Source organism: Mustela nigripes, chromosome 4 (assembly GCF_022355385.1).
Source record: "Mustela nigripes isolate SB6536 chromosome 4, MUSNIG.SB6536, whole genome shotgun sequence".
Classification (NCBI taxonomy): domain Eukaryota; kingdom Metazoa; phylum Chordata; class Mammalia; order Carnivora; family Mustelidae; genus Mustela; species Mustela nigripes.
Genome location: NC_081560.1, coordinates 183,307,009 through 183,333,512, shown reverse-complemented (window position 1 = coordinate 183,333,512; position 26,504 = coordinate 183,307,009). Strand labels below are relative to the sequence as shown.

The 26,504-nt window shown below is 43.5% G+C and overlaps 1 protein-coding gene across 1 annotated transcript in view; it reads right to left on the bottom strand.

Moving 5' to 3' along the window:
* Nucleotides 1-26,504, bottom strand: part of LOC132016487 (deleted in malignant brain tumors 1 protein-like) — a 218,964-nt gene that overhangs the window by 55,197 nt on the left and 137,263 nt on the right. Inside the window, 12 exon segments of the mRNA XM_059397731.1 lie at nt 383-530; nt 2,125-2,163; nt 3,342-3,371; nt 3,518-3,835; nt 6,583-6,612; nt 7,538-7,855; nt 14,519-14,590; nt 14,859-14,927; nt 19,903-19,974; nt 20,124-20,441; nt 22,815-23,132; nt 24,096-24,184. Of these exon segments, the coding sequence (XP_059253714.1) occupies nt 383-530; nt 2,125-2,163; nt 3,342-3,371; nt 3,518-3,835; nt 6,583-6,612; nt 7,538-7,855; nt 14,519-14,590; nt 14,859-14,927; nt 19,903-19,974; nt 20,124-20,441; nt 22,815-23,132; nt 24,096-24,184 (1,821 nt within the window).

The window sequence follows — 26,504 nt, the reverse complement described above, 5'->3', positions numbered from 1 at the left end:
CCAGAGACTGAAACATTCTCTCTCTCTGTCTCTCTCTCTCTGTCTCTCTCTCTCTCTCACACACACACACACACACACACACACAAAGTGGATGTGGAAGATGGGAAAACAGAATAAGGTCTGTGGCTTAGCACAGTACTGCACGACTTCCTGGGTTGATATTGTCCTACAGTTATAGATGACGCCACCAGTGGGGGGACTGGGTGAAGGGTACATTGGACTCTATGTATTATTGTTGTAGCTTCCTGTGTGTCTACAATTACATCAAAATTCAAAATTAAGAAGGGCATGAAGAACTCTTTTGCTTGTGAGAATCAAGCACAGGAAAATGCTCAGACCTTTAAACTACACGGTGTACTTCAGTCATGTACTCGTGACTTACTTAAGATACGGAAATGCCAGCAGAATGTGATCAGAAGCATTGGCCTTTATTTCCCACACACAGGTTATGTTGTCATGCATTTCGTTCTGCGGGGGATTCCTAATCGCTCCAGATGAGTTGGTAATTACTCTGCCACACCTAGATTTTTCTAAAGAAGAAAAATATTTTAGGATTTCAGGGTTTTTTTTTTTTTTCATTGTTCAGTTCACTACTTTTGGAATTCACACTTTCTTTTCCATTCACACTTTCTTTCCTTTTCTTTTCCACTACTTTTAGAATTCACACTCCCCCCCCCCCCCCCCCCCAAAAGGCCTCTTTGGTCATTAACCTTGTGGGTATGTCTTAGGACATGTCAGAGGCATACACCAGTCTAAAAACTCTTATAAGCTTAGGAAATTAGGGCAATAAGAGTGTCTGGATCTTGAAACATCTCTCACTTGTTTTTAGAAATCTATCACTGACGTGGCTGTGGCCGTGGCAGAGCAGTTATCCAGTATCAGCCAGAATCTTTCCTTCTGCTTGTTGCTCCCCTCGTGGGTTTTGTTCTGTGGGTTGGTTCTCTGGCTTTGACTTTTGTCAGGCCACCAGAAGTAACAAGTAAATGGCTTCATTTCCCCTAGTGAAGCTGAGTCTACATGGTGTCTTTATGTATATGAAGATGTCAGTGTCCCATCTGCCATCTGTTATAATTTATTAAAATTACACTATTAAAAATCCACTACTAAGTGGAGAGGACTTCCCTGAGTCATCTACCCCACCAACACTGACATCATTCTGTGTCTGTCTGTTCACCACATGTCCGTTTGTTTTCCATCTGCTTGTCTATCCATCTGTCCAATATTCAGTGCAAAATTAAAAGTAACACCTGTAGCAATGGCTTTCTCCATCAGACTATCTGGCTGTGCAAGAATTGGACCTATACTCGATTAGTTCTGGTCATCTACCTATGGCTCTTCCATAGAAGGACCAGCCAGGCTGTCCAGGCATCGGTATTATTTTAGCCCTTTATCTCCAAGTGGTGTCAAGAAAAGTTTAGCAGAGGGGCGCCAGGGTGGCTCAGGCATTAAGCATCTGCCTTTGGCTTGGGTCATGATTCCAGAGTCCTGGGATGGAGGCCCGCATCGGGCTCCCTGCTCAGCGGGAAGCCTGCTTCTCCCTCTCCCACTCCCCCAGCTTGTGTTCCCTTTCTCACTGTGTCTCTGTCTAATAAATAAATAAAAATCTTAAAAAACTAAAAAAGAAAAGTAAAAAAAAAAAGAAAAGAAAGAAAATTTTAGTGGAGCTTCTGGAAGCCCCAGACATAGGCAAAAACAGAGGAGGGAAAATGGAAGATGCAAAGAAAGGATGAACAAGGAAGAAAGAGATTGTCAGAGAAGGGACAAGGGTAGAGAAGAAGAACATGGTCGTTATGGCGGCAGCGCTCTGCAGTGGTGCTCTTGGGTAGTGCTCGAGCAACACTGCTGTTAGGAGCCATGTGCCTTGCCCTTCACAGGCACTGTCCATGCTGGAGACCAAGCACACTGGTGTTACTTGATTATTTGGACCACCTTCTGTGACTACATAGCAATGGAACTGGAACCATAAAGCCATCTGCCTTCATTATTGGACTCTTCACTCAGAACGTGGGTTCAAAGGGGTCACCCAGACAGGGAGTGGTAATTTGCTCAGCTTTCTTGGAGAACCACTTCAGGGTTTGAGCTAAAAGATGGTGGTCAGAGCAGCCAAGGACACCAAAGTCTCACCTGTGGTCATTGGTCCTGCTATGACAGCCAGTGGGCGATCTGTCAAACACAGAAAGGACATGTGGCTCATCAGCTGGCACTGAGGTCCTGACACTAGCTGCACATGATCCCCTGAGGAGCTCATAACAAATGCAGTGTGGGGCCCCTCCCATAATGGCTGAGTCCTCTCTGGGGGCAAGGCCAGAACATGCAGGGGACATTAATGTGTGGGATGGAAAAAGCACTGATCTGGATCCTTCCCAGACTTTGATATATCATCCTCTTGTTATACACACAAATGAGATCTTTTTAAAAATGGGGGTTTAAGAACACTGAAGACACGAAATTCTGCCAACTATAGCCAATTCCAGTGACCCAAGGCCTGGAGTTATGAGACTTTGAGGTAAGAATAGGAAGAGGCCCCAATTCACCCTTTCCTTTGACCTGGTGTTGCTCAGAGATGGGAGGCCGACACCCAAGGATGCTGTGGATCCTCCTTTATGCCCCCTGCATATCTCCTCCCAGGGACACCTGACCCAGAAACCCCCACTGGAGACCATTCCTGGGACCAATCCATTTCCACCTGTTAGAGCTGACAACGCAGGAAGGAATGTGCCTGAGGCTTTATCAGACCTTTTCTACTCAGATTTATTCATGATCCACTCTCTGACCAAGAGCCAGCTGAGGGCAGGTCATCGGGGAACCTGGGGGTTTGATGAAGGAGAGAGGGTACTGGCATGGAGAACTCTGTGTGCTCGCATTAAGACCCTGTGGGAAAAGACCCTGTGGGCATTAAGACCCTGTGGGAAAACCAGTAGCAAAAGGAGCTCTATGGGCACCAGGAACAAAGCAGAAGCAGGGAGAGGGTGGGAATGGTCACCTTGACTTTGGCCTGGTCCAGCCCACCCGCCTTTTGCCCCTGGGCAGGAAGTATCCTTAACCATCCCCCTACCCATATCTCATTGCCATTGCCTTGTGACCCTCAGAGCTGGTGACAAGTGCTATATACATGTCTGAGAAATTTAGAATCTACTTCCTGTGTACAGAATGGGGGAGAAGTTGAAAGTGAGGCTGGGTCAAATGATTTCTAAGGTACTATCCAGTTCTCCCACTGGACAGTCAGGTGACTCCACATGTCCTAGTCACTCCATGGTCCTGGAGGATGACACATCCAACTTCCAGAAGAACTGCTTCCCCAAGGTTTTGGAAACTGCACATGTAAATATTGCTTTCCTTACCCAGGGGTGACACGGTTGAGTATTCAGCATCTGTAAACATGAGGGGTTAAAATATCCACTGTGAGCAAATAATGCATGGGTTCCTTTTCAACAGCTCGATTTACATGGCCTTTTGAAAAGTGTTCTCTCAGGAAGAGCCAGGGCTGGGCTCTGCCTGGAGGGGAGCTGAGGTTTACCTGAGCAGATCACGCCAGCATCTTCTCCGTGCCCACAGTTGTGGGAAAACCAGCCGATGTGGGAGCACTCCTCCAGGCGCAGCTCGTCTCCCCTGCAGTGCACGTTGTCAAGGAGGATCTTCCCAGAACCTTCCCCAAAGTGGGCCTCACCGGGGGCTGACACGGCCCAGCCACACCCCAGCTGCCTGCAGATGATGTTTGCTTCTGGCAGGTCCCAGAGGTCATCACACACAGTCCCCCAGACTCCCTGGTGGAAGAGTTCTACACGGCCTGCGCACCTCCCATGGCCACCTACCAGCCGCACGGGGGCCCCGCCTCCTGCGAAAGAACGGTAGGTCATGGGCTGATGGTTGCTCTCTCTGCCTTTCCATGACTGGACTATCTGTTACCCAACCTAGCTTTTCTTATTTTCCATGACTTTGCTATCCACACTTTTCACGCGGTCATGTGAGCTCCCATGCCATTCTCCAGCTAAGTCTGCTCTAAGCAGCGTGTAATGTCTTCCTTATCCACACTCCTGTTTCAGACAGCTTGCCTGTGGTAGAGTGCTTACAAAAATGACCACAGTGCTTCTCTTCCTGACATCCTCACTCTCTACAGTGTCATTGCTCCCCTGCCGGTCAAGAGGTTAGTTTACTTTCCTACTCTTTGACTTTAAGCTGTGGTATGTGACAGCGGAATGCGGCAGAAGTAATGTATACTCCTGTGGAGCTGAGGCCTCCAGAGGCATGACAGGCTTCAGTTCATTCCGTGGGAACACTGAGGGGATCCTGTAAGGAAGCTTGAGCTAGTCAGTGGGTGACAAAGGAGTAGTATTTTGCTCAGCTTCCTTGGAGAATCACTTCAGGGCTTATGCTAAAAGATGGTGGACAGAGCAGCTGAGGACACCAAAGTGAGGTGGCCTCATCACTTCTGTCACCTCAGATAAGAGCTATGGAAGAGTAAGACATGTAAGGGAGTCCATCCTAGGTCAGGCAGCCTTCAGCTGACCTGTCAGCTAGACACAGATGCATGGACAAGACCAGCAGAGTCAGCCAAGACCAGCCAAGCCCATCCCAGAGGAGCAGAACTACCCAGCTAACCTGTGGACCATAAGCAGTGACAGATGGTGGTCATTTTAAGCCACTGTGTCTTGGGATGGTTTTACACGGCAATGGCAATTTTCCACACTCCCTTTTTAGATACATTACATTTTGGGGGGATCATCTTGCAATATATACAAATGTGGAATCCTTATGTTGTAGTCCTAAAACTAGTATTAATGTTATATGTCACTTACACCTCAATAAAAAATTGTATGCAAAGAAAAGAGCTTGGATAGATATATAAATAATGTTAACATGAAAAACACAAAAAAAGAAAGATGTGATTTCAGGTGATTGAAACTCACACAGCCAACAATAACACCTTTGGTCATTGCCATGGTTAGGAGCTATGGCACCTGCTGGGCATTCTTCTGCCAGGGATGGTCAGGCCCCTGGGAGTGATAATGGTTCCATTCTCTCCTTCCTGAATCTTTTGACTGTACAGCTAGATTAAAAGGCTCAGAGGTTCAATGTTTTACTCCTACCTTATCTGACCTCAGACTAGGCCTAATTCGTAAAAGAAAAAAAAAAAAACTTAATTCAAGGCCGAATATCCTGAAATATTACTCATCCCTGAGCACAGCAGAAAACCATCTCAAACCACCAAACTGCTCACTAATTCTGTATGGTATTGGCCAGCCCTATATTCTAATTTGGAACACATGTTAATGTCTCCCACCCTGCAGCCCAAAGGCAGTCTGTCCAGTTTCCTCCTTGCCTGGCATAATTTTATTGTCCCTTCACCCTTCTGGTCTTGCCCAGACCCCTTGGCTCTAGATGGAGACCCTCTTCTGAGCACCTATGCACCCTGTGCTCCCCCATCAGAGCAATCACCACACTTTTTTGGTAACAGGATACTCCCTCCTTCCCCCATGAACTTAGATTATTTGAGGGTCAACTCTGTTTATTGTTCTATATAACCCCAGTGACATTATATATCCTTAGTGTCACATCTTTATTTACTCATCCTTTGTCGGATGAAAAAAATTATTCAGAAGACATAATATAAAAAGAAACAGCCTTACCTGGAGGTGCAGAAGAAGGTGGGTGTTGACCTGCTGATATCACCAATGATGTGGGAAGCAGGTTCTCATAGGCTATTGGTGGGTAAAAAGGAAGGACTGTCATCAGGGAACAGCCAGAACACTGGGAGAAGATACAGTTGCTTCAAGGGGTCATCTGTCTCCTCCCAGGATTCACCAGGAATAACCATGACATTTCTTTCTAAGGCCAATGACCTCATAGATCTTCATTTAGAACAGAACATAGCGTTATTGCCCATTGACAAATGAACATGCACCACATGGCCATCAGAAAAGCAAAGCTCGTGGACGGTTTGCCCCATGTGGCTTGCCATAAGAGAGGTCATCAGTGGGTCATCATCTCTCTCTAATGGCATGGAGAATGGGTCATCATCTCTCTCTAATGGCATGGAGAATGAGGGCCAGGTCATTCATCTGGAGACAGACCAGCCAGGATCAGATTCCTCCAGCTCAGGGCGTTTTGCACCCCTCACACAACCTCTCTTAGTCGGCATTAGACCAAAAGGAGGAACTATGTGAATGCTTGTCAGGTGCTAGGTGTCTTTGGGCATTGTCATACTTAATTCTCCATCATTCAATTCTCTGTTATTCCTACTCTTGTGAAGAAAAATGAGATGAAATGGAATCAAGAGATGCTATAACTTGGCTGAGGTCCCATAAATGAGAGTGATCCTATATCATGTCTGTTCCTCCCATTAGGGTGCAGGCCCTGTGATGGCAGAGAGCTGGGGGTGGGGAGATTTTGATCATTGCTGTGGCCCCAGTGCTTATTGGCACAGAGTAGTATGCAGTGGGTACTCAGTCAGTATCCAATGAATGAACAGATGAGTGAATAAATGAAGCTGAGAATCAAACCAGGATCTGATTCTAAACCTCATGATCTTTCTTACATCATGCCAGGTCTAGTAGATGATGCCATATGTAACACGGGTTCTACCTGTAGGCAGAGCAGCTGTGGAGTCAGCACCTGTCAGCATGAAGAGAGATTGTGCATGTCATCATGTCTTATTCAGTGACTGTTTATTGGGATTGTCCTAGATTGAGGGAGCCGTGGGAAGCAGGGAGAGGAAGAGACCATGCCTTTGAGGGTCTCAGTATTTTCCCTGGGGATTTGAGACACAAGACCAGGCAGCAAATGTTCAGCGTCCCAGGGGAGCTTCAGAAGGCAGTACCCACCCCCTGCCCCAGGGTTCTTAGGTGTTGGGAGGCTCAGGAAGGGCCAAGTGCAGCCTGGTAGAGCTTGTCATTTGTGGGGACATTTGCTTCAGCTGCCAGCAGGATGGAATCAGGAAAGATTCTGTATGGCAGAGAGTCAACTAGCAGGACTCATAGATTTGGGAAGGTCACCAGGTCTAGATGTGGAGGACCTGGAACATCAGCTGACAGATCTGGCCATCACCTAGAGATCACAAACTCAAACTCCAAAGTTTTCAAGGGCCATGGGAATAAAACAGATAAGGGATTTGAATGATGGGGACTATGTGAACTAGAAAGCTGTTTCTTGACCAAAGGGTCAGCTCTTGCTCAGATCCAGCCAGTTGATGTAATCAAACAATTTCTTGTTTTGAGCCTGAACTTGTTTTATTTTTTTCACAAATGCAAGAATTTGGATTTTTATGCCAGATACTCTGATTTGGCCGAATTCAAGTTCAGCCCAAATTTTCAAACCATCAAGCCACTTCTGAGCCTGGATCAGCGATAGTGAACCATACTCAATAAGAGGCAAGGAGATGGTCAGGCTGATGTATAACTTTGAAAAGATGTAGACAACACCAGTTGCCTGCCTCAATCCACTGACTTTTCTGGGCTATGCTATGTTGTGTGTGTGGAAGAATGAGAAGTGAGGGGATAGGAGTAGGCTTCCTAATGAGGGTTGACAGCGAACCCCTTACCTGCGCAGATAACGCTGGCATCCTCCAGGTGCCCGCAGTTGAGCCCAGCCTCACCCCTGTGCACGCACAGCCCCAGATGGCTCTCAGCGCCGGCACACTGCACGTCGTCCAGCAGGATCTTCCCGGAGCCTGCCCCAAAGTGGGCCCCTCTGGGGGCTGCCACAGCCTGGCCACACTGCAGCTGGCGACACACCACTGTGGCCTCAGCCAGGTCCCAGAGGTCATCACATACGGTTCCCCATGTGCCCTGGATGAGAACCTCCACTCGGCCTGAGCACTTGCCTGTGCCGTTCACCAGTCTCACAGCCATCCAGTGTCCTGCGGAGGCACAGAGCAATGGGAAATTATGAGATTGACCTTTGTGTCAGCATATTGCCTTGATCCTGTTACAGTGCTCTTTTATACTGCTAATGTCATAATTGCTCTCAGTTGGGCAGATAGAGACCTCTACGGTCTTGGAACATCAAGACTAGACTTTCTTCTTCCTGGAAGTGCTGGAAGACCCCAGTAGGCAGCAGCATCAGACTTCTAGAAGGGGAAATCCAGAGGCCCTGGGTTCTCAACCTTATACATGTCCCCTCATGCCACTTACAGCAAAAGAACTGCAGGGAACCCTTGGCCTGAGGGTTGCATGGATAGGGCCCTTTGAGAGCCATGCCTTGGTGGACAGTTGACTAGAGTCTTCCTGTGGAAGTTGCCCAGTGTAGTGTCATCTGGAGATTATAGGGCACTCTTTTCAGCTCTAGAGACATTTCTTTGTTACCAGCATGGTTGTACTTTTAACCACAGAATGTTCACTTAAGATGTATTAGGATGCAAAACTGGATAAAGTTCACCCCTCAGGATTTATAACCAATGACAGGATGGAGAAGCCACACACATTGCACTATCAGGACAAATAACGAGGAACACCTCTAGGAGCCTAATAGTGTTATTGGTGATGGACACTTATCTATTTTGGGAGATCAGTTCATGAAGAAATGGCTTTGAAACATGAAGTCTATTTCTGCAGGTTGATCATAAGGAAAGGGGGCTCGCTCCAGACACAGTGAAGGGAAGGGCAAGTTCACACAGGAGGGAAACCTGTGGGGTCTTCAACTGCAACATGATTTGATTAAATGAGCTCCTCACTTCTCCTTCCCCAAGCATGAGAAAGGCATGTGAACGCTGTGATCTACAAGGACAGAGAAGACGGAAGGATAATAAGAGCTGATGGAAAGTTTCAGCACATTCTTTGTAGAAACTAGAGAGCAGGAGGGTGGGGTCAGGAGGATGTTTGCAGGGCATTAACTTGGGCTGTAGTGGGCTAGGTGGGGGTGGCTACCCACCAGAGGTGAGCAGACTCACCACAGAGAAACCTTGCGGGTGATGTTTGGAGCAATGGGGTGCCAACCAATGTAGGCCTGAGATGCTGAGGAAGAAGGGGATCGTGGTCAATTGTGTTTCTGAAAGATGTCTACAAAGTATCTCCCATTCCTCAAGGCCTTCTGGACCTTGAGAGTCCCATGTGCCAAGGAGACCTTCTGCATCATCCCTTCAAACCTGGGTGAGTTGTGACTTTCTTGAACCCCTCAGGGTGAGGGAACTGCCACGCACTCACCTTCTGTTTCTCTAGGGACACACGCCTGGGACCTGGCCACCACCCTGGGAGAAAGGCCAGGCCTCGTGCAGATGTTGACATCTGAAATCCATTTCTCAATGTGTTTAGATTTCCCTAGGCCAGTTCTCTCACTTCAGCAAAAAGCAAATAATTGATGACAACAATGATGACGACAGTTATAATAAGGCTAATGTTTATATAGACTTTCTAGTGTCCAGCACTAAGTGACTGACACCATCAGCTCCTTTAACCTCCACCACGGTTCTCAAACCACATCTATGTATCTATATACATGTGTAGATGTGTGTATATAAATAATAGTGTGTATACATGCATATAGGCACACTCACAGATGTGTTATATACAAACATATTCTATTATTATATTATTATTATACGTGGGTAAGGGAATTAAGGCACAAAGCAGTTGAAAAACGTGCCCAAGATCACACAGTTCTGGACAACCAGTATTTGAAATTGGGCCATTTGGTTCCACGGTCCATGCAAGAAATCTTAGTAAGATTTACTTAGTAGAAAACAAAACAAACGAAAACTGGAGAACAATCTCAAAAGAATCAGATTAATATTTTATAGGTATTGAACCAAGGAAGTGGGTGAAGTTGGAGAAGGAAGACTACATGACAGTAAGCCTGTTAGCACTGTGAAATTTTAGCTCATGTGCATAGAACACCATGATGGATGGATGGATGGAAGGTAGGAAGGAAGAGGAGAGAGGAAGAAAGGAAAGAAGGAGGGAGGGGAGGGGGAGAGAGTAATACAGGAGGGGGGCAGGCAGGAAGGAAGGCAGGACGTGGGGGGAGGAAGGGAGTGGGGGAAAGAATCCTGTTATACTGCAACATTAACTAGGCCTAATTTTACAAATGTGTCTCTGCTGGAAAGCAATTTTTTTTCACCCAAATTTGTTTAGAATAATTCAGGGTAGCACATGGAGGAATTCAATAATTTAGAACTCACCCATTCACTAAAACCCATTAGGCCAAATACTAGTCTTAAGAGCTGCCTCCTGAAAAATGAAACTGTTCCCTGGTCAGATAATTTTGGAAAAATTGTGGATACTTAACCCCTTTTGGGAATCCACAAGCTTATTCACAGAATAAAATCCCTTAGATGTCCTAAGGTAAGACTACAACAAAGCCAAGAACTCAACCCATGAATGCAAGAGAAACTTCTGAGATTTGGAAACGGAGCCCTGGTTTGAGTCAGTGTTACTGTCTTGCAAAATTCAAACTCCACACAACACGTTTCAGAAACACCAACATATCCTAATAACAAAACTAAAGCAAAATTTTTCTTAGAAATAATGACTTCTGCACAGCAAAGGAAATAGTCAGCAAAACTAAGAGGGAATCCATGGAATAGGGGAAGATATTTGCAAATGACATGACAGACAAAGGGCTGGTATCCAAGATCTATAAAGAACTTGCCAAACTCAACACCCAAAAACAAATAATCAAGTCAAAAAATGGGCAGAAGACATGAACAGACTCTTCTCCAAAGAAGTCATACAAGTGACTAACAGACACATGAAAAAATGTTCAACGTCATTAGCCATCGGGGAAATTCAAATCAAAACCACATTGAGATACCACCTCACACCAGTTAGAATGGCAAAAATTAACAAGGCAAGAAACAAGTGTTGGAGAGGATGTGGAGAAAGGGGAGCCCTCTTACACTGTTGGTGGGAATGCAAGTTGGTGCAGCCACTCTGGAAAACAGTGTGGAGATTCCTCAAAAAGTTAAAAATACAGCTACCCTATGACCCAGCAACTGCACCATTGGGTACTTACATCAAAGATACAGAGAAGAAGAGGCACACGCACCCCAGTGCTCCCAGCAGCAATGGCCACAATCAACAAACTGTGAAAGGAGCTGAAATATCCTTCAACAGATGAATGGATAAAGAAGATGTGGTCCATGTACACAATGGAATATTACTCAGCCATTAGAAAGGATGAATACCTACCGTTTGCATCAACATGGATGGAACAGAGGGGATTAAGTTAAGTAAAGTAAATCAAGCAGAGAAAGGCCATTGTCATATGGTTTCACTTGTAGGTGGAACAACGGACTAGCACGGAGGACATTAGGGGAAGGAAGGGAAACAGAAAGGTGGGGGATTAGAGGCGAAAATGAACCATGAAAGGCTCTGGACTCTGGGAAATAATCTGAGGGCTTCAGAGGGTACGGGGGAGAAGGGATGGGTTAGCCTGGCGATGTATTAAAGAGGGCACTGGTGCAATGAACACTGGGTATTATATGGAAACAATGAAGCACGGAACACTGCATCAAAAACTAATGATGTACTGTATGGTGACCAAGATTACATAATAATGATAAAAAAAATAATGACTAATGCTCTTTTTTTCCCCCTGTTCTTGTCTTTAGTAATAAGGTGCATTTTATTTTTGAAATATTTAAATATGAAAATATATGCAGGACATAAGGTACCAAATTATATCTTAAAATTTGTATTACTATACATCTGAGTCTAGGCTAATTTAGAGCTAATAATTCAGTAGCCAAGGTGAAAATAGAAATACCAAGACACCAAACAAAAAACAACTGAGTCAAAAGGAATGAAGACAATGTCTTTTACTTAAACAAAAGACACTCTTTTTTTTTTTTTTTTTTTTTTGGAGGGAGCTGCTGCCCATGTACATGTAATGTAGGAATTTATTAAGCAGTAATATCTTTTCATCCTACAGATTTTTAAAAAAGATTTTATTTATTTACTTATTTATTTATTTGACAGACAGGGATCACAAGTAAGCAGAGAGGCAGGCAGAGAGAAGGGGAGGCAGGTTCCCTGCTGAGCTCCTAGCAGCAATGGCCACAATCCGAGAGCCCGATGCAGGACTTGAACCCAGGACCCAGGATCAGGACCTGAGTCGAAGGCAGAGGATTAACTCACTGAGCCTCCCAGGTACCCCTCAGCCTACAGAATTTTTATAATAAATCTTAACTTATTAGAGATGAAGATCTGTTTCTGTAGATGCAAAATATATATGCTCACATTCCTTTTATCAACATTTTCTTTCATTTTCTGATCCTTACTGTAAGTGCGGAGTTACTCAGACCTGTTCTTTTCCCTCACTGCTAACCAGAGGGATTCTAACAGCTCCTCAGTGCTGCCTGGGAGAAAGATCTCAGCAAGGTAGAAAGGAAGAAAAAGTCCTTCTTTTCAGTTAGATACAGAAAAACAGATACTATTTTGCGTTATAATGCTGTCTTCACAGATGAAAGTTTTAATAAAGGAGAAATAATCTGTATTATTTTGAGTGAAAGGGTCTGCAATTCTCATGGTTGGTTTATTTTGTTGTTGTTGTTGTTGCCCTGGCCATGATATTGACATTCTACATTCTAGAATGTTCTAAAAAAAAAAAAAAAAAAAAAAAAAGCAAAACCCTAGTGGGTTTTTGTGTTATGTCAACAGTGATCTTCAGCATGTCTCAGTTCCCTACATGGAAGAGATAAGAAGCAGAACCCACTGCCTCACTGGATTTCTTAGTTAAACGAAGAGTTTAAGAGTTCTATGTCTCATTGTGTGACGTCCTCTACCTTACAAAATAGGAGTAGAAATAGAATACAGTACAATATAATATAATACAACATAATGTGAATAACAGAAGTAGTAATATTTCTCTAATATTTTTTTGAGATCAGTTGGCCTATACATGCGAGTAGAATCGCAGGTGGGAATGTGCACCGTTAGTATAATCACAAGGAGATTATGCTCAGAAAAGAAGGCGAGGAAGCCTGCTGAGAGGTTGTAGGTCAAAACCTCTTTTGGGTTTTGGGACTTTGGGACTTCCCCAAAGTCCCAGTTCTCCCGGGGTGTCAATATTTGCTCTGTGGACACCCTCCTCTCTACCTCATTCTGGAAAAGCATGGAAACACCGAAGTGTGACTATTGCCTACTGTTCTTCACTTGGTCCTGCCAGGAACTGTGTGCTCTGCTCCCTAAAAGACGAACCTCTCTTTTCAACAAAGCTCCTGTGAGCAAACGTGGCCCAAGAACAGGCTGCCTTGCTATGAAGCACTGCTATTAATGGGCAGCCTGGCTTACAGAGTCCAGCTCTGACTCTGTGGACTTGGAATGGCTCTTACCACAACCAGTCAAATCTCCTGCCCCAGGAAGCTGTAAAATAAGTCAGAATCCCCTCTCATCCAATTTGAAATAGCTTCATGGTGGGCAGAAGTGTCATGTTTTCCCTCTTCCCCAAACAGCCTTGGGGTGGTGGTGGGTTCAGACCACTAGTTATTCAGAACAACCAAGAGCAGCAGACAGCTTCATCGATCAGATGTGGTGGGCCCACTGCCTGGGGCTATGTGACTTTTAAAAGGCCCCCAAAATGTCCTATTCTCTTTTAAAATTTGAATAAAAAGATGACTATATAATCTAGTCTGCTTTCCACTTTTTTAAATACCAACACAGTCATAAAATATTATTAGATGTGTGTGTATATATACATACATATGGAGAAAGGGGTCCTTGAAGACAAAAGTGCCTAAGGGCCCCAAGGATGTCAAGAAGTAGCTCAAGCCAGGGTCTGAAACATCAGAGGTCATGTGTAACTGCTGTGTGATGCTCTTTTAGGAGGAAGCAGAATGACTACACACAGCCACCAACTTCTGCCATACCATTTATTTTAAACACACTCGCATGATTCAGGTGTGCATGACTTGACCTGGAAAAATCCAGTTGCTGCTGATGTGTATTACTGCAGAACCAATCTTAAAGATGCCAAAATGGCATAACGGGCTTTTCCCCTTTGTAATCATAGATATGCAGGCAGGTCCACCAGGGTGAGGAAGGAAGAAACAGATTGGGGTTCATTTCCGATACAGAGTTCTAGGGACACTAAAATGATATATTTTGCCATTTTGCCAACTGTCCCATTGGAAAATGTGAATTTGAAAGTTTTTCCTATTAGGATTTTTGTATTAAAAACAACAGAGTAAGTGAGGACCCACAGCTGAATCCCCAGTTTCCTGGCTATGGTCTTAATGAACTTCTCCCATAGCAATGAGACTTTCAAGAATGTTCTCTTCCCAGTAGTCCAGACGTAGCTTTGGACATGCTATCCCCTGACCCAAAAGGCTAGTCATCATGTGGGTTTGGAGTCAGACTGATAATGTGCCCAAATCTTGACTTCATCATGTTGTGGGTGGATGATGCTAGAAAGTGATCCTTTCTTGTTTTGTGGAACAAAGACGCAGTAGTGGGGAGAATAAGGCTGGTGGGTTGTTGTGAGTGCTTAACGAACTGTCCATTCTACGAATGCACCGATTCTCTGTTTCATCACATTTTGATTGTTCCACAAACATTAGCTCCTTCCCGGATTTTTCCCAAGGACTTACCTGCCAGGGTTGTAGGTGTGGATAGTGGGGCTGCAGGCTCTGCCGTGTCTATCGTTGCAAAAAATCCATCACCTGTGGGTGGGGACAAACAGAAGCATCTCTAGTAATTGGGACATCCCCGAATCTCAACTTTAGAAAGACCAAGGTTCCAACACCAACCCAGCTTGAAGGTCACATTCAAAAATGAACGTCATTTCCTGATTCAGCTCCTATGCAGGCAAGGAGTCCTCCCAAGGCTGTGATCAGCACTCCGCATGGTGTCAGGTCTGGGAAGGGGACAGCCCAGTGTTTGGCCCTCGGTGCCCTCCCTCTATTCCCTGTAGAAGAAATGCCAGCTGACCTGCTGGAGTCATTGTCACAGGAAGTGTAGCAGGCTCTGTGGTGGGCATGGCTGCTGTCCGTGCATCACCTGTGCGTGTAAAACAAAGAGACACTCATTGCTAGAAAACACCAGAAAGCGCAAAGAGAAGACTAGGCACAAATCTGTCCTACTAGGGTTTTTAGTCATCATTCCAATCTCCTTTGTGGCCACATTCAACCAACACTGGATCTCAGACTCACTGTGGGATGAAAATGCTCATACTGGGATGTTGGGTCATTTTGCTAAGTGCCCACAGAACCAATTAAGAATTTTTCCCTCTTTTCCTTTGAGGAGCAATCCAGATGTGTTCTACCACAGGGACACACAATCAATTAATGGCTGAATGGCTGAATTCCATTTATTTGTGGTGTCTTTATCTGGGCTCTGAGTAACCTAAGCCATGTGAGGCTTCCATAGGACATTAAGGCAGCCCTGTTTTCATCTTATTAACTCATAAAACAGTAATAGAGTACTGTATTGTTTCCTTTTTAAAACAATTTTACCGAGGTATCCTTGATATCCAGAGGGTTGCACATGTTCAATGTGTATGGCTTTTTGGGTCGGAATATATGAAAACACTTGTGACGCTATCACCACAGTCATGGTAACAGACACACCCAGCACCTCCCAGAATTTCTCTGTGTTTTTCCCCTCCTTTTTTTTTTTTCCATGTGAACACTTAACATGATGTGTATCCTCTTAACAAATTTTGAAGTGCACAATACAGTATTGTATACAACTATAGGCACTATGTTGTATGGAAGATCTCTAGCACTTACTCATCTAGTATAACTGAAACTTCTTCCCCAGTAAACTCCCTGTTTCCCCCTCCCTCAAGCCCTGACAATCCCATTCTCTCTGCTTCTGTGAGTTTGACTATTTTATTTTTTTAAAGATTTTATTTATTTATTTGACAGACAGAAACCACAAGTAGGCAGAGAGGCAGGCAGAGAGAGAGAGGAGGAAGCAGGTTCCCCACCAAGCAGAGAGCCTGATTCGGGGCTCGATACCAGGACCCCAGGACCATGACCTGAGCCGAAGGTAGAGGCTTAACCCACTGAGCCACCCAGGTGTCCCGAGTTTGACTATTTTAGATGCTTCATATAAGTGAAATCATGCAGTATTTATTCTTCTGTGACTACTTTATTTCACTTAGTGTTATGTCCTTCAGGTTCACCTATGTTGTTACAAATGGCAGAATTTCCTTCTTTTTTAAGGCTGAATAATATTTCTTTGTATGTGTATATCACATGTTCTTTATCCAGTTATCTGTTGGTGGACACATGGGTTTTTTTTTTTTTTAATATCTTGACTATTGTGAGTGCTACCATGAACATGGTAGTGCAGTAAGAATGATTTCAATTCTTTAGATATATTACCCAGAAGTGGGATTGCTAGATCATATGGTAGTTCTATTTTTAATTTTTTGAGGAATCTTTGAAATGCTTTCCATAGCAGCTGAACAATTTTACATTTCTACTAACAGTGTACAGGGCTCCAATTTCTCCACAAGCTCACCAATACTTGTTATCTCCCTTTTCTAAAAATAGTAGCCATCCTGGGGTGCCTGGGTGGCTCAGTTGGTTAAGTGTCTGACTCTTGATTTCAGCTCGGGTTGTGATCTCAGGTTGCAGATCTGCTTGGGATTCTCTCTTCCCCTCCCTCTGTCCCTCACCCCCATGTGCATCACATGTGTGCAGTCTCTCTCTCTCAAAGAAATAAAACTAAAAAAATTTAGTAGACATTCTAACAGGTGTAAAGTGATATCTTATTGTAGTTTTTTTTTTTAAGATTTTATTTATTTATTCGACAGAGAGAGAGATCACAAGCAGGCAGAGAGAGAGAGAGAGAGGAGGAAGCAGGCTCCCCGCTGAGCAGAGAGCCCGATGTGGGACTCGATCCCAGGACCCTGAGATCATGACCTGAGCCGAAGGCAGCGGCTTAACCCACTGAGCCACCCAGGCGCCCTCTTATTGTAGTTTTGATTTGCACCTTCCTAACCATGATACTGAGAATCTTTTCATATACCTGTTGGACACTTTTACGTCCTCTTTGGAGAAATGTCTGTTCAAGTCTTTTGCCCATTTAAAAAAATCTGGTTATTTGATTTTTTTTAATATAAGTTTTAGGAGCTTCATATAGATTTTGGAAATTAACCCCTTAGAAGATATATGGTTTGCAAATATTTACTCCCATTTCATTGGTTGACTTTTAATTCTGTTGATCGTTACTTCCGCCATGTAGAAGCTTTTCAGGTTGATATAATCCCATTTACTAATTTTTATTTTTGTTGCCTGTGTTTTGGGTGTTATATACAAGAAGTTATTGCTAAGACCAGTGTGAAAAGACTTCCCTGTTTTCTTCTAGAAATTTAATATTTTCTAGCATTATGTTTAATTCTTTAATCTTTAATCTTTTAATTCTTTAATCTCTTTAATTCTTTAATCTATTTTGAATTAATTTTTACATATGGTATAAGGTAGGGGTCCAATTTCATCTTTTTGCATATGGGTATTCAGTTTTCCCAATATCATCTGTCAAAGAGACCATCCTTTTCCCACTGTGTGTTCTTGGTATCCTTGTCAAAGATCAGTTGAGTATGTATGTGTGGGTTTATTTCTCTATTCTCTTCCATGGGTCAACATGCCTATTTTTGTACCAGTACTGTAGTGTAGGTTTATAACACACTTTGAAAACAGGAAACGTTATGCCTCCAGCTTTGATCTTTCTCAAGACCACTTTGGCTATTCTGGGTCTTTGTAGTTTCACATGAATTTTAGTTTTTTTCTTCATATTTCTATAAAAATTGCCATTGGGATTTTTGTGGAAATAGCTTTGAGTCTATAGATCTCTGTGGTGGCATGGACATTTTAAAAAATTTATTTATTTATTTGACACAGAGAGAGAGAGCTTAAGCAGGTGGAGTAGCAGGCAGAGGGAGAAGGAGAAGCACGCTCTGTGCTGAGTAAGGAGGCTGACACAGGGCTTGATCCCAGGACCCTGAGATCATGACCTGAGCTGAAGGCATCCCAGCAATGGGCTACCCAGGAGCCTCAGCATTTTATTCTTATTGATGCTATTGCAAATGGGATTGTCTTCTTAATTTCTACACTCATTGTTAGTGTAGAAAAGCACAATTGATTTTTGTATGTTGATTCTGTATCTTGTAACTTTGCTGATTTCTTTTAGTTCTAACATTTCTTTTTTTTTCCTCTGTGGAGTGTTTAGAGTTTTCTACAAATCGGATCATGTCATCTGGAAACAGAATTTTACTTTTTCCTTTCCCATTTCATTTCTTCTATTTATTTTTCTTGTCTAATTGCTCTGGCTAGGATTTCCAGTACTATACGGAATTGAAGTGCCAAGAGTGAGCATCCTTGTCTTTTTTTCTGATCTTTAAGGAAAGGCTTTAAAATTTTCACCACTGTGCATGATATTGACTATGGTCTTGTCATATATGGCCTTTATTATGTCGAGGTACTTTCCTTCTACACCTAGTTTGTTAAGCATTTTTATCATGAAAGGGTGGTAAATTTTGTCAAATGCTTTTTCTGCCTCATGTGATTTCTTTTTTAAAAAATTATTTGTTTTTTTAAAAAGGTAATTCCAGTGTAGTTAACATATAATGATATATTGGTTTCAAGTGTACAACATTGTGATTCAGCAATTCTATATGTTACTCAGTGCTTATCACAATGAGTGTATTCTTAATCCCCTTCATTGATCGCACCCATTTTTGAAATCTTTAATTATGTTAGTGTGGCATATCACTCTTATTGATTTGTATATGTTGAATCATCCTTACATCTCAGAGAAAAAAATCCCACTTGCTTACAAGGTATGACCCTTTAATTGCATTGTTGTATGGTTTTCTTTTTAAAAAGATCTCGAGCAATTAGAGCAAAATATTAGAATTTGATAAAGCTCAGTAGTGGGTACCAAAGAGTTCATGATACTGTCCTTAACATTTGTCAGTGAGTTTGATATTTTTCATAATATTCTTTTACATATATAAACAATTGACTAGTCACTTCATTATTGTGATATGTTTAAATAATTTGTAACTAGACTATCTAGAAATTGTTAAGCCACCAAACTTGTTATTTAAAATGGGCTGGAATAGAAAAGGGAAAATACATATAACTTATTTTTTTTAGTTGGACTTCTGGTTCATTGTCCATAGGATGATGTAGAATCAGTCTTAGTATGTCAAAAACACCAGAAGCTTTACTCCTAATGGTGAAGCAACTGAGACTCAGTTCCAATCAGAGGAAAGAAGGGGACTCACGAGTGTCTAGCTGATGTCAGTGAGAATTTCACCAGCAACCATTTTATGATGACATCCGTGTATCGTGTACTTAAGGAAACGGGCTTCATTGCTCTCCTATCAAATATCTACAGAGAGAGGAACTATTCATTTTTATATGTTGTGTCTTCTTCTAACCACTTATTTGTTCCTGTATTCTCCAGATTCTTGAAATTAAAAGGATGCTATATAATGATCACACAAATATCTACTGGTATGTGAATCTTTAAGCAGTTTTAAAAATATGTGTCGATCACCTTAAATCATAGTTGGTAGAAATTAACTCAAACTTAACTGAATTAATTTTAATAGACTGAGCCTCTGAACCCTTTGGAGTCAACTCAACATTCTCAACACACAGGCTTCATTTTAGCGACGTCAGGAATTATTTAAGAGGTCTAGATGATGAAGTGAGAAACCTGATTCGCCTTCTGCTCTGGGCCCCTCTGTATAGTGTGGTAGCATGTAGAGTGGCTGATAACAATTCCACCCTGGAGTGACTCAACCACGTGGGCTACTGAACTGCACCACCCCAGGAATTACCATTCACAAATAACACGTGATGACCTCCATGGGGACAAAATTCCACAGTGCATTCTACAAGGGTGGTGCCCCTGAAGTTGTTCAGTGTGAAGACCCTCCTAACACGCCTTATGAAAGGGACATTCTAGGGAGGAAAGTCTTGAAGCAAAAGAACCGAGCAAAGAATGGACTTACCTGACAGTGTGTATGAAGAGGTGGCACTTTCAGGCTCTGTGGTTGGAGTGGGGCCTGGTGAACCATCACCACCTAATTGTCAGAAGAAAAAACACAAGCTAAGGTCTACAGTGCCATTTATAACGTAAGTGTTATTAAAATAATCATAGAGAAATATGTGAGGGGAGAGACAAAGGAGTGATGTCATGGTAAAAAAAAAAAAAATAACAACAGCTCTTTACCTGTGCAGACAACACCAGCGTCCTCCAGGTGCCCGCAGTTGAGCCCAGCCTCACCCCTGTGCATGCACTGCCCCAGGTGGCTCTCAGCACCCGCACACTGCACGTCGTCCAGCAGGATCTTCCCGGAGCCTGCCCCAAAGTGGGCCCCTGTGGGGGCCGCCACAGCCCGGCCACACTGCAGCTGGCGGCATACCACTGTGGCCTCGGCCAGGTCCCAGAGGTCATCACACACGGTTCCCCACGTGCCCTGGATGAGAACTTCCACCCGGCCTGAGCACCTGCCTGTGCCGTTCACCAGCCTCACCGCCATCCAAGCCCCTGGGGAGGCACAAGCAAGAGAGAGACTGGAGACCTAGTTCTCTGAGGGCAGGGAAATTTCCCGTATTGGGGTAGAGTGCATGGTGATAATTGCTTAAATTTTCAGAAATTTTGTCTCTTGGTCACAACCCCCATCACCTACAGTAAAAGAACAGATTTTGTAGCTTTCTTTATTTATCTTTTTTATTTCTTCGTATTGAGAGGACTTGTCTTCTGCCAGTGTAGCCCAACAGACCTGGAAGTCAATACCCCAGGTGATTTTGAGAGGAATTGTTTGCTGGTTACCTGGAGATGTACAGGAGATTTGGCTTATGGAAATGTTAGTTCTGCAATTGAAGGGAGGCATTAGCTCGTTGCGCTAAGGAGAAGGCCTAGATTCGGCCAAGGAGACCAGTGTTGCTCAGCTGCAACAGTGCAGGGAAATGGACAGTCCAAATTACTAGTGAACATTCTGTCTTTAGTCTCTTCTGTCACAGTAAGGCTCTGCTGTAGACAGCCTAGTCATGTACCTGACATGCAACATTTCCACGGACTTTTCTCAGACCACCTTGGGATGAGCAGTTAGTCCTCATTCACCCCTTTCTCCGCTAATACACCCAGGGGCCACATCCATCTGTGTGCCCAAGAAAAACACTGTGAAACCAACTTGATCCCCGTAGCGGGGTGGCTCTGGGAGCTCCAGCCCTCACCACGTATGGTCGTGTGACTCTAGCATCACAGAGTGTCTTCTGTTCATGTCCTTTCTGAGCCTCTGTTGATGCATTTGTGAAATGCTGGAGATCACACCTTCCTTTATGGTTATTGTGGTGGAACAGAATAGCGAAAGCTCGTACGTCTGTGTGTGGCACGGACTAGATGCTGAGAAAACCTGGAGCACAGCCCTAGGCAAGTCACAGGGACACATTACCTGCTGATGCGAGTGTGGAGGGAAGGGTCGGAGGGCGCGTTGTGGGTATGGTAGCTGACAGTCCATCACCTGTGAAGGGGCACAAATAGGGACATCACTTGGGACCAAGAGCCTTCTATTACCATATAGGAAAGAAGATGCTTACAATGGGAACATTCCAAAACTATGACAACTATGTGTTGTCACTGGTTTCCCCCACAATGCTTGAGGCAGGGAAGCCCTCACTTTGCCCTGTCTTAACACTTCGTTCTCCAGTCTCTAGGATGAGGTTTTGCCATATTGCCCATGGCCTGTGCACTCTAGCTCTCGGAATGCCCGTGAGTCCATTTCTGGTTCTCTCTGTTGCCATCTCTCTTCTTTCTCTTTTAGGAAACCACCGGCTGTGTGCAAGTGGGGACATGGCATTAGTATCAATGAGGGGAAGTTTTAGCTTTGCCCTAGGTGTTTGGCCAGCTCACCCAGACCCTGGGTTACCTAAGCAATGTGTGATTTTCAGCAGCTCTTGTTGCCCATTTTGTCTCTACAAACATTTGTCGGAAGAATTTACTGTCATAACATTTTGGGGCTAGTGAAGATGTCAAGTAGCAATTAACCCCGCAGACTGGATAGTTAATGCAGAGAGAAGATTTGTGTTGTCACTTCCTCCTTGGCCAAGTGGTGTTGGTGGCGCCGACCTTAACTTTCAGTAATAACCCGCAGGTGCCATCCATGGCTGCTGCCAGAGGACAGGGAGACCCAGCACAGGTCGGATGCTGGAGGAACCGTGTCTACACCGGGTGCCTCAGCTTTGGGAGCTCTGCGGCCGTCCCCATCCCTTATGGGCACCAGTTTGAAGAGCTCTCCCCACTGCCCCCTTCTGATAGATAGGCAGATGCACTGGGGGCATCATCTGCTTTTCATAATGCTTTGAGCCTGTTTGGGTCCTTTTAAGACTGACTACATTGCAATGGACGGAACCCCTGGACCAGTGGAATACAATTTGGATTTCCCAGCCGTAAGTTCGGAGAGGCAGAAAAGGAATGCTTTGAGAATTCCAGTAAGGGTTAAGCATCCCATCTTGTAAAAGTCTTGCCCCTTCTCATTCTTATCTGCAGTATTTGCACCGTAAAGAGGAATTCGGCGGCTCTGCTGTCTTGACGTACCTCTAGCACAGTGTTCATTGAGGAAGTGTCTTCTAGAGGGTCAACAGAAGCAAAAGCAAATGCAGCAAGCAAAGGTGACCTACCTGTGAGTGTGTCCACTGAGGGAAACGCTTCAAGCCCTGGGGTGGGGCTGGAGGCTGGTGGACCATCAGTACCTGAAGATTGAAAGGCACAGACCTGGCTTCTAATCATGAAGCTTACAATATGGTCGGAGGGGGCTTCTTCAATACATTGTGTAATGGCTGGTGTGAGTGCAGGTGGAGAATGCCTGAACAGAAATAAAAGCAGTGACATTGTGGGCGGTGACAGCCCCTCACACCTCACCTGCACATATGACGCTGGCGTCCTCCAGGTGCCCGCAGTTGAGCCCGGCCTCACCCCTGTGCACGCACTGCCCCAGGTGGCTCTCAGCGCCCACACACTGCACATCATCCAGCAGGATCTTCCCGGAGCCTGCCCCAAAGTGGGCCCCTGTGGGGGCCGCCACGGCCAGCCCACACTGCAGCTGGCGGCATACCACTGTGGCTTCAGCCAGGTCCCAGAGGTCATCACACACGGTTCCCCATGTGCCCTGGATGAGAACCTCCACTCGGCCTGAGCACCTGCCTATGCCGTTCACAAGCCTCACCGCCATCCAGGCCCCTGGGGAGGCACAAGGAGGTGGAACAGTGGTGATACTGGCTTTCCCATCTGGAAGGTTCCCTTTATCCTTTGTGGTCATATCCCTGCTTTTAAATATGCAAGATCACACAGTTCTCATGTATCCACAGAGTCACAGCCAGAACAGTCTTCAATTTCACATCCCTTACATGAGTCTTTACTAAATCCTCCTATCAAAATATGAAACTCTATCTTTTTTTTAAAAAAAAAAAAAGATTATTTATTTGAGAGAGAGAGAGAGCATGAAAGGAGAGAGGTCAGAGGGAGAAGCAGACTCCCTGCAGAGCAGGGAGCCCGATGCGGGACTCGATCCTGGGACTCCAGGATCATGACCTGAACCGAAGGCAGTCACTTAACCAACTGAGCCACCCAGGTGCCCGTCAAAATACGAAACTCTCTTTAAGAAATTTTCAGAATTCCTAAGGTCTCCTGATCATTTTAGCTATATGTTATTCCTCTGCCATTAATAAGGGTAGAAATATGAGATGTTAATGTATTGACAAAATAGGAAACTAGACGATCCTTATGTAGGTCATTGCTAGGTAGTCCCCCTTTTTGGTCAGACTATATTAGTCTTACAGCAAATTGGTGCCTTTGTCTCATAATCTTTCTTTATGGCTTTACTATGTAAAGGAACCTAAGACAGGAACTAACATTTGTTGTTGGTCTGTGAAGTACCAGAGTTTTAGAAAGCCACTAACTTAAACATTTCTTTCTTAATCTTTTTCAACCCCATGTGGTGGGCGTGGTTTTCCGTTTTACAGATGAGGAAGTTATGGCAACAGAAAAGGTGAAAAATGATGAAGAAAATTGCTCTAAATGCTATGCCTTATAAGTGGGTCATCTCCCACTTTAACTCTGCCTGTGGTTTCTCTCCAGCTTGGAGAAATGCCTCTCTCTATGATTTCCATCATCCCTTAAATTCTCAGGAACTACTTCCCATACCTGTGGGTGGAGGTGTGAAGTCTTCAGGGGCTAAGATCAGTGAAGTCTCCGAAAAGCTTTCATCTAGGAGGAAGCACAAAGCTAGGTCACTATCAGTCAGTCAAAAAGGAAGAAAAAAGGCAGCACACTGCTGGAAGGATCCATTATAAGACCCTTCTGGAACTTTGTGTTTTCTCTTGATTCATCTAAGTAAGTCACCATCATCACCATCAAATAAGATTGTTTAGCTTTTTGGACATGCTTTAGATACTCATGGTAAACTTATCTTTGACTCCCTGGCCCAGTGGAAATAAATTCTTAAGAAATAAGATAAACTTAAGAACATCATACTTAAGGAGACCTAAAGGCAATAAAATCAGCTTTGCAAATTAATAATGCTGTGAGCTACCATTCGTAACAAATACTTATTCAATACAAAGAAACTGAGACACAGTACCTGCGTTTAAAAGGCTTATATCTCACTCAGAAGCTGGGATACGTATACAAGGAATGTAATATAAGGTGGATTATGAAGGGTGCCAACAGAAAAGACAGAAATATACAGGACATGTCCTTTTGTGGAGAGCAGGGGAAGCTGCCTTGAGAAATGTGTGGAAGGGGAGGGTGTAGACCTCTTTCAGGCAGCACACGTATTAGAGGACAGTGACCTTGAATTCAGACATTCAGGGACATGAAGGAATAGGTACTTCTTTAAAGATTTTATTTTTAAGTAATCTCTACATCCAACATGGGGCTCAAACTCACAACCCCAAGATCAAGAGTCACCTGCCCCATGGACTGAGTCAGCCAGGTGCCCTGCATTTTAATTTGCTTAGAATAATGTGGTAGTATATGTATGCATCCCAGATACTAGGATTTTTACATTTTTCTTACTGATATTTTGCAGAAAACTTCCTAAGAGATGATACATAATGAAAAGGAATTTGGGTCAAGTATATGTCATGACCATGGCCTAATATGACTTCTAGTGGGCATTTATAGGATTAACTGTATATTAAAGGCTCCTAGACATCCTGTAGTAAAGAAACCTGTTTAATTTTTTTACTGCAATGTTTCCCAAATTCATCAGACCATTGAGCCTGTGTGGTGTGTGTGTGTATGTGTGTACAATTCATCTTAACATGTTGATCTGGTAGTTCTGGGGGCATATTCTCAGAAACATCTTTATTTAACTGCCCAAAGGATTCTGGTAGGGACTGGAGACTACCAGCAATGTTTGCTATTAAACTTCTTCTTTTTTTTTTATTCATAATTTTATTTTTATTTTTTAATTTTTATTTTCTTCTTCTTTCTAGAAACACAAAATAACTTGGAAACTTGAATAAATTATAAGCTAAAAGATTTCAGCATAAACTAAAAAAAAGCTGCATTTTTAAATACCTGTTGGTGTTTGCTCTTCCTCGGAGGTAATGGGTGTCATTGTCATTTCAGCAACTACAATAAAAAGAAAACATGATTAGTGATGAAAAGCCCCTCATAGATGCCCAACTGAAGCTGAGAAGAGGGAAAGTTACCTGGCACACCAAACCAATTTCTAGTATCTCTTGGTGAAATACAAAAGCCAGTTCTAAAGGGTTTTAGTGAATTTCCAGTCCAAAGACAGGAGTGTTCTACTCTGGAACCTGATTCTTACTCTACCACATATTACAAATGAACATCTGTTTTCTGATCTGTAAAACTGGGAATCAAATCTGATAATGGATAGGAAAGAATTTTATAAACTAAGAAATGAATATACTAAAAAATTACTATAGTATCTCCAATGATAAATACTTCCTTGTTTTGGGAAAATAATTCCCTACCCACAAAGATAAATATCAAAATAGAAAGTTTTAAAAATACGTTTTACAATAACATCCAAAACCATGAAATTATTATGGATAGGTCTGATAACTATGAGCAAAATTTGTACATGGAAAAATATATATTGAGATAAATGAAAGATCTCAATAAATGAAGAGATACGCCTTATTGATGATCAGAAACTCAGTATTATTAAGATGTCAATTTTCCCTGAATTTACATATAGACTCAGTACAATCTAAACTAAAAATTCCAGCAGATAGTTTTTTAATTTTTTATAAACATATAATATATTTTTATCCCCAGGGGTACAGGTCTGTGAATCACCAGGTTTACACACTTCACAGCACTCACCATAGCACATACCCTCCCAAATGTCCACAATCCCACCCCCCTTCTTCCAACCCCCCTCCCCCCAGCAACCCTCAGTTTGTTTTGTGAGATTAAGAGTCAATTATGGTTTGTCTCCCTCCCAATCCCATCTTGTATATACACAATGGAATACTATGCAGCCATCAAAAGAAATGAAATCTTGCCATTTGCGAAGACGTGGATGAACTAGAGGGTATCATGCTTAGCGAAATAAGTCAAGCGGAGAAAGACAAC